This window comes from Leucoraja erinacea, chromosome 1, assembly GCF_028641065.1.
Source record: "Leucoraja erinacea ecotype New England chromosome 1, Leri_hhj_1, whole genome shotgun sequence".
NCBI classification, from domain to species: Eukaryota; Metazoa; Chordata; class Chondrichthyes; order Rajiformes; family Rajidae; genus Leucoraja; species Leucoraja erinaceus.
In genome coordinates, this window is record NC_073377.1 from 67,438,943 (window position 1) to 67,451,953 (window position 13,011).

The 13,011-nt window shown below is 45.8% G+C and overlaps 1 protein-coding gene across 1 annotated transcript in view; it reads left to right on the forward strand.

The window, feature by feature from the left end:
- Positions 1-13,011, forward strand: part of nfxl1 (nuclear transcription factor, X-box binding-like 1) — a 116,330-nt gene that overhangs the window by 50,484 nt on the left and 52,835 nt on the right. The window contains exons 12-14 of the mRNA XM_055636659.1: positions 1,899-2,019; positions 4,760-4,919; positions 12,105-12,196. Coding sequence (XP_055492634.1) covers positions 1,899-2,019; positions 4,760-4,919; positions 12,105-12,196 — 373 coding nt within the window. The remainder of the gene's footprint in view (positions 1-1,898; positions 2,020-4,759; positions 4,920-12,104; positions 12,197-13,011) is intronic.

Genomic DNA, 13,011 nt, shown 5'->3' on the forward strand with positions numbered 1-13,011 from the left:
GTTTTTGGGGGAAACTTTAACTTTTCTATGTGGGGGAGGGGGGTTGGGTAAGGGGGAAACTGTTTCCCAGTCGCTTCCTGGCGGGGACGCGACTATTTCTTGGAGTCGCGTCCTCGCCCCCCTCCTCGCTGCCTACCACCTGGATCGGAGCGGCCTTTCCTGCCGGGGACTGGGAACCGGACCAGAGCTACAACAGCTGCGGCGCAGCGCTGAATTCACCGCGGACCGGGCGATGCCTACCTGGATCGCCGTTTGGAGCTCCGGAGCGTTGGGCCACTGCTCCAACATCGTGGAGCTGCGGTTTGGGAGAGCTTCCAACGCGGGCGGTGCTGACCATCATCGCGGAGTCCTGGGGCCCTTTGCCGAGGGCCGCCAGTGTTGCATCTCCGCCCAGCGCGGCCTGCGGACTTTGGGAGCCACGGACTCCGGTAGGAGGTGGCCGACTCTGTTGTTCAGGCCGCTGAGGATGTCCCCCCAACCCCGATGTCGGAATTACATCAACTCGGCGAGCGGGCCTGAACATCGGGCCGCCCGTAGCGGCGACTGCGGAGGGCTCGGGGAGGCACTGACCACGGGTGAACATTGGGGAACATTAGAGGAAGAGGACTGACTTTGGTGCCTTCCCTCACAGAGGGAAACTTTGATTCTGCTGTGTGGGGATGTTTTTATGTTGAACTCTATCGTGTGTTGTGTTCTTTATTTTTATTGTATGGTTGTATGTAATCACATTTCACTGTTCCATCTGGCACATGTGACAAATAAATGTATCTTGTATCCTACACCACAAGTCTTGCCTTCAATTATTTACTTGATTTTGTACGAGTTTAAAAAATCGAACATTTTCACCAGTATAGGTGAATCCCGCTCTGTGGAGGGACAGGGGGAATGGTGGTGCATTGTTAAAAAAAAAAATCGTTCATATCTTTTTAAAGCAAAACCGCCCTAATTGTGTGTTCGTCAAGAACCACATGGTGAAAAAAATTGTTTCTTTGTTTACATTTTATTCACATATTATGTAAGAATGAATTTTATTCAACATCTCAAATTTTTGCAGATTTGTGAATTCTGTAACACTGAATTTCCGTTACTCGAACAGCCATAATGTAGAAGCCGCCTATACTTTGTTGATGATTTGAAGGCATATATTTTAAACGCAGTTCCTTCTGAGAAATATGAAAAGACTTGAAGAGAAATGGCTATATTTCTAAGAATTAATCATAACACAACATGTCTGCTGATCCAGTTTTATGTTGCAAAGCATAATTCCAGTCCAGGCACATTCTATCCCCCATCCCCCAACCACCTTTTTGTGCTCTTAATGCTGAGTGATAACAGGAACTCCTGATTATAAAAAAATCATTCCATGCCTTAAATGTGTTAAATGTTAGTGCCCTTCACAATTTTTTAATCTAGAGGTGGTAGAGTGAGCAACTTGAACGGAGTTAAAAGTGAGGCAGAAAATACATATTAATCTTAATTCAAGTTACTTGATTAAAATACTATGGAATTAAATCTGCTATTTAAGTTACTGTGTAAATTGAATTTGTATAGATTAGTTTAAGTTTAGAGATACAGCGCGGAAACAGGTCCTTCGGCCCACCGAGTCCGCATCGACCAGCGATCCCCGAACATTAACACTATCCTACACACACTAGGAACAATTTACACATACACCAAGCCAATTAACCTACATACCTGTACTTCTTCGGAGTATGGGAGGAAACCGAAGATCTCAGAGAAAACCCACGTGGTCACGGGGAAAACATACAAACTCCGTACAGACAGCACCCGTAGTCAGGATCGAACCCGGGTCTCCAGCGCTGCAAGCACTGTGAGGCCACAACTCTACTACTGCGCCACCATGGCCCTGTTTAAATTTTTTTTTTTCAAATTCCTAGGTACTTGCTACCCTTGTCCAGAGACTGTAGAAGTTAAATGTAATTGCAGTGCAACTGTTATAATTGTACCTTGTGGCAGAGAACGTACTACCAAGCCTCCAAGGTGTAAAGAGCAATGCAAGTAAGTCTGCAATATATTGGAAATTGACTTTAACAATGAAGGTGTAATTTGTATATAATGACGTTCAACCTATCGGATAAGAAATGTTAAACCTTGCAGGACAGCTAGGATATATTTGTAAACCAGCCTTGTGAAGTGGTGCTCTAGTAAATTAAGGATAGGGTTTGCATGGTTTGGAGCAATATGGTGGTATAGCTTGCACAAAAAAGTCTGTTAATTTTCAGGTAACCAAGATCTTGGTGGGACCTTGTGAAAAAGGTTTTTGATGCAGACAATGTCAAGTTAAAACTGCGTGTGTTTTGTGGTTCTGAGTACTTTGCCACTTTAGTTCAGCATTCAGTCACATTACATAAAGAAGAGGATGGCGGTCTTGTATGAAACTGAACAATTTTTGAAAAATACAACAGTTTGAGATATGTAAACATCCTGTTCCATTATATAAACATTTCATACAAGAGGTAGTGCTGCTTAAACTATGAAACATGTCATATATTGTATTAGTCAGTTTAAAAAAAAGTTTAATTTTGATTTACTCTTGTTACCTGAAATTAAGGAAAGTAAATTTCACAAATGTTAACTTGAGGATAATTTATATGGATGACACTTTAATTTACTGTGCGTTTGATGTTTTATAAGGAGGCGTAATCTAATCCATGAACTTGAATTCATGCTGTTTGCTCTCTACAGTTTGTAATGTTCTGGATCATTTAAAGTGACTCATTCCTCCCCCCCACCCCACCTTATTATCCCATCTACCACTTCCTCTCCCTATTTTTCTCCTGTTACAAAACAGTTCCAGATCCAATAGACCAGGTTGGTATTACCAATGCAATGGTTGCAAGCACAACCCCTTCCAATCAGTTTATTATTTTTTTCCATCAGAAATTCTTAGTATTACAAATCTTATCAACCAAACAACATCTATCAGTGTTGCATTATCTTCATTAAAATAATTTTTTGATGATTGCCAATTTAAAAAAATCTATTCTAAGGATTCTAACTGAAGACTTGAGCAAAAGACAGTCCTGGAGGAATTCAGCAGGTTAGGCAGCATCTGTGGAAGAAATGAACAGAATGTTTCTGACCTGAAACAGCTGTTCATTCCCTCCACAGATGTTGCCTGACCTACTGAATTCCTCTAGCACATTATTTATAGTTCAGAATCTAGTGAAAGTTAAAGTAATTATGTTACGTAGGTTACAAAATGAACACCCTGCTTGAAGGATTAGAAGTATATATAAATTATTCAGATAAAGGGATTCAAAGTAACATAAGCAAATTTGCAGTTGACATAAAGCTGGGTGGCAGTGTGAACCGTGAGGAGGATGCTATGAGAATGCATGGTGACTTATACAGGTTGGGTGAGTGGGCAGATGCATGGCAGATGCAGTTTAATGTGGATCAATGTGAGGTTATCCACTTAGGTATCAAAAACAGAAAGGAAGATTATCTAAATGGTGCCAGGTTGGGAAAAGGGGAAGTACAACGGGATCTGTGGGGCCTTGTTCATAGAAACATAGAAAATAGGTGCAGGAGTTTGCCATTCGGCCCTTCGAGCCTGCACCGCCACTCAATGTGGCTGATCATCCAACTCAGTATCCTGTACCTGCCTTCTCTCCATACCCCCTGATCCCTTTAGCCACAAGGGCCACATCTAACTCCCTCTTAAATATAGCCAATGAACTGGCCTCAACTACCTTCTGTGGCAGAGAGTTCCAGAGACTCGCCACTCTGCGTGAAAAATGTTTTTCTCATCTCGGTCCTAAAGGATTTCCCCTTTATTCCCCTTGTGACCCCTTGTCCTGGACTTCCCCAACATCGGGAAGAATCTTCCTGCATCTAGCCTGTCCAACCCCCTAATAATTTTGTAAGTTTCTATAAGATCCCCCCTCAATCTTCTAAATTCTAGCGAGTGCAAGCCGAGTCTATCCAGTCTTTCTTCATATGAAAGTCCTGACATCCTAGGAATCAGTCTGGTGAACCTTCTCTGTACTCCCTCTAAGGCAAGAATGTCTTTCCTCAGATTTGGAGACCAAAACTACACAATACTCCAGGTGTGGTCTCACCAATACACTGTACAACTGCAGTAGAACCTCCCTGCTCCTATACTCAAATCCTTATTGAGGGAGTGCAGCGTAGGTTTACAAGGTTAATTTCTTGGGATGGCGGCACTGTCATATGCTGAGAGATTGGAGCGGCTGGGCTTGTATACTCTGGAATTTAGATGGATGAGAGGGGATCATTGCAACATATATGATTATTAAGGTTTTGAACATGCTAGAGGCAGGAAACGTGTTCCAGATGTTGGGGGAGTCCAGTACCAGGGGCCACTGTTTAAGAATAAGGGGTAAGCCATTTAGAATGCAGATGATGAAACACTTTTTCACACAGAGTTGTGAGTCTGTGGAATTCTCTGCCTGTGGGTACTTTCAAGAGAGAGCTAGATAGGGCTCTTAAAGATAGGGATATGGGGAAAAGGCAGGTACGGGGTACTGATTGGGGATGATCAGCCATGATCAAATTGAATGGCGGTGCTGGCTCGAAGCGCCGACTGGCCTAATCCTGCACCTATTGCCTATTGTCTATTGTCTTATCTCCCCACTTCCGCATGCGAAATAAAAAGGTCATTGGTTTAATACTAACTTAATTGTGTTTTCTGTTGAAGCGAATCGGACTTTAAGACTAGCATCTTTAGTTTCTTGTGACCCCATCTAACTGAAGACGTTATTTTTATCTCCAGGAAGCCATCCACATGTCATCATCCGAGTAGAGAGAAACACCGATGCCATTTTGGTCCTTGCCCTCCATGCAAGCAGTCTTGCCAAAATGCACAAACCACATGTGCTCATCTTTGCCCTGAACCATGTCACGATGAAGTGCTGGTTAAACAAAAAAATCCTGTAAGAATACATAGTTTTTATCATCAAATATATCTTGAGGTAAATTTTTGTGCAGCTTGTGATTAATCAGGAAACAATCAATGCAGCTTCCTTTTGAGGAAAAGGTGGGCATTGATTTGTTTAATTGAAATATTTCTCTGTGTGTTCGAGCTTAATCACTGATTTATTAGTTTTCTTCTAATCCATGCTCCAGAACATAACATACCCAAATCGGCATTGTCAAAGCAAATTCATGTCTCACAGAATTTTGGTAATGAATAAAACTGAAGGTTCCATAATAGTTTTGCATGCAAGCTGTTAATTTGCTTATTTGCGCCAAAGCTATAACAGAAAAAGTCTAATTTCTGATATGTCTATTAATTACATTGTAATGTATAAGAGAAATAGTCTACAGCTATTTTCCATTCTCCCTGTTGATTTAAGCCCTTTTCTTTCTTGTCTCAAAAAATCTTTGATCATCATCACATTTGGCTCTAGCTAAGTTGTAATTTTTACTGCAGCATATCTGTTTTGTTTCTTTGTTCTTCAGTTGTATTGGCTATGTTGTTGCTCAGAGGAGCAGAAATTTAAGCCTCTTGTTGGTCCTCGTCTCCTTCCAGTGTTGCCACCTTTTCATCTTGGTTAGCCCTTGAAATGCCATTTGGCTTGATGGATTATGTGGCTTTATGCCAAACAGTTAACAACCTGCTTGCCCCAGTCATTGGTGTGTCATTGCCTCCATAAGCGAGTTCGGTATTCCGACGGCGCATGCCCAGGTCATAGGTCACTCGCCATAAACATTATCGGGTACGGATCTGCTGTGAGTTATCAGACCTTCGTTTCATCCGTATTTTCCAGCTTTGATTCTTCTAGGTATGAAAATACTGCTTTCAAACTATGAACTAGTTGTATTTATTGTTCCTTTGTATAAAGCTACGATGATTTTGTCGTTTTAATTGCTTTACCAGATCAAGTGCAAACGCGTTGGGTCTGTTCCCCCAATGTGTGGTTGCGGGGGAGGGGGGGGCGGCATGCAGCGTCACACACACTAACTACCCCCTGCACACACGCTAACTACCCCCTTTGATATATTAATATTATTAATTTGCTCCTTTTACCCCATAACTGCCCTATACACTGACGCATAGCCCCCAACTCGCAGGCGCGTTTAGAGAGGGGGGGGGTAGAGTGAGGGCAGAGAGAGAATGGGGAGAGACAGAGAAAGGGGCAGAGACAGAAGGGCAAGAGATAGAGGGAGATGGGGGGGGAGAGGGAGGGTAGGGGAGGGGAGAGGGTGGGGGAGGAGGGGTGAGAGAGGTGAGGTGGAGAGAGAGGGGGGGGATTGAGGGGGGAAATGTAGGGGAGAGGTGGGGGGGAAGGGTAGGGGAGGGGTGGAGGGGGGGAAGGGGGTTTAGGGAGGGAGGGTAGAGGAAGGGGGGCGAGAGAGGGGGGAAAGGGGGGCGAAGGGGGGCGAGAGAGAGAGAGAGGGGAGAGAGATGGGAGATAAAGTGATGTGGGGAGAGAGAGTGAGGGGGAGAGAGAGCGAAATGCAACTGTGCGTCACGGGTTCAGAATGTTCTGGAAATGAAGCGTCTGCGTCTCATGCACGAAAGCTGTCGGCAGCTCTATGGAAGTCATGGGAACCACACACACACGCGCGCACACACACACACACACACACATTCTCTCTCTCTCTCTCTCTCTCTCTCTCTCTCTCTCTCTCTCTCTCTCTCTCTCTCTCTCTCTCTCTCTCTCTCTCTCAGCGGAGCCGATCTATGCTGTCAATGTAGACAGCAAAGTTATTTTTAAAAAACTGTCTTTGAAATTCAAAGTAAATGTTAAGAATTAGTGATGTTAAGTGGGAAATAATTCAATTCAATGGAATCAACAACCTGGCAGGCTGCGGGGCCAGGCCGGGCGGGACCAGGAAGCAGTTGGGCCAGGTGCAAAGGCATTGTGAGGTCAGCAGCTGGGCAACCTTAATATTTTTTTTAAATGTCAGATTGGCAATAAATTTTAGGAAATATCTCTGGAAATATTCGACAAAATTTATAGAGGATTGGATTTTTGAAATCATAAGGAAATTTTCTACCATAAGATGTATAAATTTCACTGTTATTGTAACGTCAGCAGCTGGACAGCGGTCAGATTAAAAAAAAATTGGTCAACAAGTTTAATTATAGTCAGGAAAATAATGTACCAACGGTACAGAGGAGTGGATTTGTAAACTCGCAAGGAAAATCTCTACTGAAACATGTAACAATTTTCCCGTTTCAGCGTCTGGTTTTCGAGGAGAAAATAATGTACCAACGGTACAGAGGAGTGGATTTGTAAACTCGCAAGGGAAATCTCTACTGAAACATGTAAATGTTTTCCCGTTTCGGCGTCTGGTTTCCGAGGAGATACGTTTCACATGCAAAATGACACACACACACACACACACACACACACACACACACACACACACACACACACACACACACACACACACACACACACACACACACACACACACACACACACACACACACTCTGCTGCTCCTCCAATTTCCGGTGTTGCTCAATCTGGCCATGTAGGAGACCCAGGACAGAAAGGTCGGATTCGGAATGGGAGGGGGAGTTGAAGTGCTGAGCCACCGGGAGGTCAGGTTGATTAATGCGGACCGAGCGGAGGTCTTCGGCGAAACGATCGCCAAGCCTACTCTTGGTCTCACTGATGTAGATCAGCTGACATCTAGAGCAGCGGATGCAATAGATGAGGTTGGAGGAGATGCAGGTGAACCTCTGTCGCACCTGGAACGACTGCTTGGGTCCTTGAATGGAGTTGAGGGGGGAGGTAAAGCGACAAGTGTAGCATCTCTTGCGGTTGCAAGGGGAAGTGCTAGGGGAGGGGGTGGTGCGGGAGGGAAGGGAAGAATTGACAAGGGAGTTACGGAGGGAGCAGTCTTTGCGGAAAGCAGACAGCTGGGGAGATGAGAAGATGTGGCGAGTGGTGGGGTCACGTTGGAGGTGGCGAAAATGACGGAGGACTATTTGTTTTATGTGACGGCTAGTGGGGTGAAAGGTGAGGACCAGGGGGACTCTGCCCTTGTTACGAGTGGGGGGGATGGGGAGAGAGAGCAGTGTTACGGGGTATGGAAGAGACGCTGGTGCGAGCCTCATCTATAGTGGGGGAGGGGAACTCCCGTTCCCTGAAGAATGAGGACATTTCCGATGCCCTGGTGTGGAACACCTCATCCTGGGAGCAGATGCGGCGTAGACGGAAGAATTGGGAGTAGGGGATGGAGTCCTTACAGGAAGCAGGGTGGGAAGAAGAGTAGTCTAGACAGCCATGGGAGTTAGTGGGTTTATAGTGGATGTCGGTCAGAAGTCTATCACCTGTGATGGAGATAGTGAGGTCAAGAAATGGTAGGGAAGTGTCGGAAATGGTCCAGGTGTATTTGAGTGCCGGATGGAAGTTAGTGGTGAAGCGGATGAAGTCAGTTAGTTGTGTGTATTGTGCAGGAGGTAGCACCAAAGCAAGCGTCGATGTACAGGATGCCATCGATGTGCAGGAGTAGGCCTTTTGGCCCTTTGAGCCAGCACTGCCATTCAATGTGATCATGGCTGATCATCCCCAATCAGTACCCCGTTCCTGCCTTCTCCCCATATCCCCCTACTCCGCTATCTTTAAGAGCCCTATCTAGCTCTCTCTTGAAAGTATCCAGAGAACCGGTCTCCACCGGTCTTTGAGGCAGAGACTCAGATGGAGAGGTTTCGTCGCGGCAGGGTCCGAGCGCCGGCCACCGGCGGGATGCACATGCGGTGGCACAGCGGGCCAGACAACATCTCCGGAGAAGGGTCTCGACCTGAATCGTCACCCATTCCTTATCTGCGGGGAAGCTGACTGTCCAACCGAGCTGCTGCAACACCCCGCGCGCATCCCCGCCGACGGCCGGCTATTGGACCACGCCGGCGGCCGCTGGGTGCAATGGGGGCGTGGCCGGCTGTTCTGGCCCGGCAGGGAGCAGGTTCCTCGGGAGTAGGAGCGGGGCCGGGCTAGAGCAGGCGCATGCCGGCCGCAGGCATGTGGGCCGCCGCTCCGGGGTCGCCCCGGCAGCGGATGAGGCGCGGGTCTATGCGCGGTCTCCCCTGTCTCCCACTCGCATCTGCCCCCTCTCTCTCGCTGTTACACCCTGCTCTCACGCTACCTGGTAACCCCGTTCCTCAGATTAAATATAGTTTTACACATAAATTATGAATAAAGATAAGCACTTATACACAGTTTATTCAGCCAGCGTTTCGTTCGCTTTTTTTAATGGCGAATGACCTTTCACAAATCCCATGATTCCTTGCGTTTTTTGGAATACAGAACTTGCTTATTCCTAAGGACAGTCTTGACTGTCCTTTCATCTTTTTTTGCCTGTTCAGTATTAATCAGAAAGCTATCAACTAGAATCCTCACTATCTTCATTTTGTCTCCTGCCTACCAACCAATTTTCAAATCCTGTTGCATGGTTGACTCCAGTCATTTGCTATTATTTCTGCTGTGCTCTTGAGATGGGGGGGGGAAAGACAATCTGACAAATAAACTAAACTGCTAATGGATAAAAAGGAATAAAGAAAATACTTGTATTATAAAACAGCTTGTTACTAAATGCTTCCCAAATTCTAATTATTGTTGTATTTTAGTATTGCATTGAAGAAGGAACAATCATTTTTGTGTTGCTTTCTCAAGATGTAACAAATAATTTCAAGCATTTGATTTCTTTATATTAAAAATAACCAAGGTAAATTGGAGTATTGGGTGCAGTTCTAGTCACCCCATTACAGGAAGGATGTGGAGCTTTGAAAAGGGTGCAGAGGAGCTTTATCCGAATAATGCCTTGAGAGGGTACTGTCTGCAGGGAGAAGTTGGACAGACTTGGATTATTTTCTCTGAAATTCCAGAGGTTATGGGGGAGACCTGATAAGTATATAACATTGATCGGCATAGATAAGGTAGACAGTCAGAATCTTTCTCCCATGGTGGCAATGTCAAATGCTGGATGGCATAGGTTTAACATGAGTTGGGCAAAGTTTAAAGACCAGACTAAGTGGGACCCATTGGGTCCCAGTCACATGGGAGGCCTGGTCCTCCAACGCAACCCATTTCCCAATGCAATATGCCACCACACACCCATTTCCCCAACGCAATATTCCACCACTCACCCATAGCCCTAACTGTACAGGCGCGGCTCATTTCCCCTCATCCCCGAACACTCCCTCTGCCTTCATGTGTGGGCGGGGAGGGAAGGGGGGTGTGGGGTGGGATGGGAAGAATGAGGTGTGTGTGGGCAGGGGGTGTAGGAGATGGGGCGAGCATGGCGAGGGGGGGAGGGGGCTGTGGGGGAGGGGGGTTGTGTGGAGGAGGTGGGGTGGGAGGGGAGATGTGTATGTGGGCAGGAGTGGTGTGGGGGCGGGCGTGAGGGGTGGGTGGGGGGGGTTGTGGGGGGAGGGTGTGTGTGGGCGGGGGTGTGGGGAGGAGGGGGGGTTTGGAGAGGGGGTGTGGACGGGCGGGAGGGAAGGGTATGCGGTGGTTGTGGGGGGGAGAGAGTGTTTGGATGGGGGGTGAGAAAGCTTGGAGAAAAGACAGTTGTTGTGGGGGGAGAGGGGGTATCACGGGGGAGGGACGGCAGGAGACAGCGAGGGGGACCAGAGGGCAAGGGGCTAGAGCTGGCGGTGTGTTGGGGACTCACAGTTTGTGCTGGTCGCTGGACGTTCTCCTCCGGGATCAGTCTCCACTTTCCGTTTGGCGACATCTCCTGCGCCGGGGCTGGGCCAATTCCGGTCCCTCCGAAAATTGTGTCCGGTTGGAAACCTCCACCGGCCATCCTCGGCTCCAGTAAAGACGCAGTGGCGCAGGAAGGGGCGGACCGTCCCGCGGAGTGACAGGAGAAGCGACTAATCTGCGCGGCGCTGACTGGCAGGAGAGGAGATCGATCTGCGCACCCGTGGTTTTTAAGATTTTTAAACCTAGCTGTCTTTTAAAATAGACCGCCGATCGGAATGCAACTTGGTGCACTCGAGCACAGGATAACGGCGAGTGAGCTGGCGAAAAATCGTAGCGCTATCGCGTACCGTTTTTGCGCAAATAGAAAGACCACGCAAACCGGAAGAGCACAAGATCAGAATTTTTGTTACATAGAAGATAGATAGATATACAGGCAATAATTTTAACACATATGGTGGTGAATACCTGCAATGTGCTGTCAAGGATGAGGCAGATATGACAGTGGCATTTAAAAGACATTTGGATAAGCACATGAATATGCAAGGAATGGAGAGGTATGGATTATATGCATGTAGATAAGAGTTGGTCTTGGCATTGTGTTAACCAGAGATATTGTGGGCTGAAGGGGCTGTTCCTGTGCTATGCTGTTCTATGTTCTATGTCAAAGCCAATAAATGGTGGGTGGGAGTAGGAATTAATTAAAACTGCTGGGCTTGTGCACTCTGTAATTTAGGATGAGAGGGCCTTATTGAATATAAGATTGTTAAGGGTTTGGACACGCTAGAGGCAGGTAACATATTCCCGATGTAGGGGGAGTCCAGAACCAGGGGCCACAGTTTAAGAATAAGGGGTAAGCCATTTAGAACGGAGATGAGGAAACACTTTTTCTCACAGAGAGTTGTGAGTTTGTAGAATTCTCTGCCTTGGAGTGCGGTGGAGGCCGGTTCTCTGGATACTTTCAAGAGAGAGCTAGATAGGGCTCTTAAAGATAGCGGAGACGGGGGATATAGGGAGAAGGCAGGAACGGGGTACTGATTGGGGATGATCAGCCATGATCACATTGAATGGCGGTGCTGGCTCGAAGTGCCGAATGGCCTACTCTTGCACCTATTGTCTATTGCATTAATGCTCTTGTTTGGTGGTCACATTTATTTTTTTCATCACAAAATAAATTTTGTTTTGTCTTGCGCAAATTTAGCTCCTATTTTGATGTTCTGAAACCTTGATTTAAGATCAGTAAGCAGTAGGTACATTGTTACATAGTTCCAACTTCAGAGCAGTAAAGACAGAAACTGAAAGTGAAAATGAAATTAATTCAAAGATTTATGTTCAGTGTGCCATGTGCCATGAGCAAATGGTCAAAGCTCTTTAGCAAAAGTTATCTGAAAAGTTACTAAAAGGTTGTTCTAGCATGTTGTAATACGTTGCTCATGATGACCTTTATGTCCTCTTAGTGCCAACCCACTGGTCCTTGGGAACGACGTTCTGAACCAGCCTTCATTCTAACTACGATCCCTTGCCCATCCTGTATGGTTCCTATTCCCACGTAAGTAAAAGTCTTTGACTCTGACACTGGTTGTGAAATCAGTATTTTAATGTTGCAGCTAATTTTGAAAAAAAATGCTGTTCAGTGATTTCTCAAATTCATTTGTTACATTTTTAAATGATTTTAATAGAAAAAAAAAATCACATATGGTTAAAGTGCACATTGCCAGATTTTAATAAAGGCCATTTTTATACATTTTGGTTTCATCATGTAGAAATTACAGCTGTGTTTATGCATAGTCCCGTGTCCCCCCCCCCCCCCCCCCCATTTTAGTGCACCATAATGTTTGGGACACATGGCTTCACAGGTGTTGTAATTGCTCAGGTGTGTTTAAATGCCTCCATAATGCAGGTATAAGAGAGCTCTCAGCACCTCGTCTTTCCTCCAGTCCATCACCTTTGGAAACTTTTATTGCTATTTATCAACATGAAGACCAAAATTGTGCCAATGAAAGTCAAAGAAGCCATTATGAGACTGAGAAACAAGAATAAAACTGTTAGAAACATCAGCCAAGCCCTAGCCTTACCAAAATCAACTGTTTGAAACATCATAAAGAAGAAAGAGAGCATTGCTGAGCTTACTAATCGCAAAGGGACTGGAAGGCCAAGGAAGACCTCCACAGCTGATGACAGAAGAATTCTCTCTATAATAAAGGAACATCCCCAAACACCTGTCCGACAGATCAGAAACACTCTTCAGGAGTCAGGTGTGGATTTGTCAATGACGACTGTCCGCAGAAGTAAGTAAGTTTAAGAAAGTAAGTACGTTAAGTATTGGCTAAGTATTCATATACAAGAAATTTGCCTTGGTGCTCC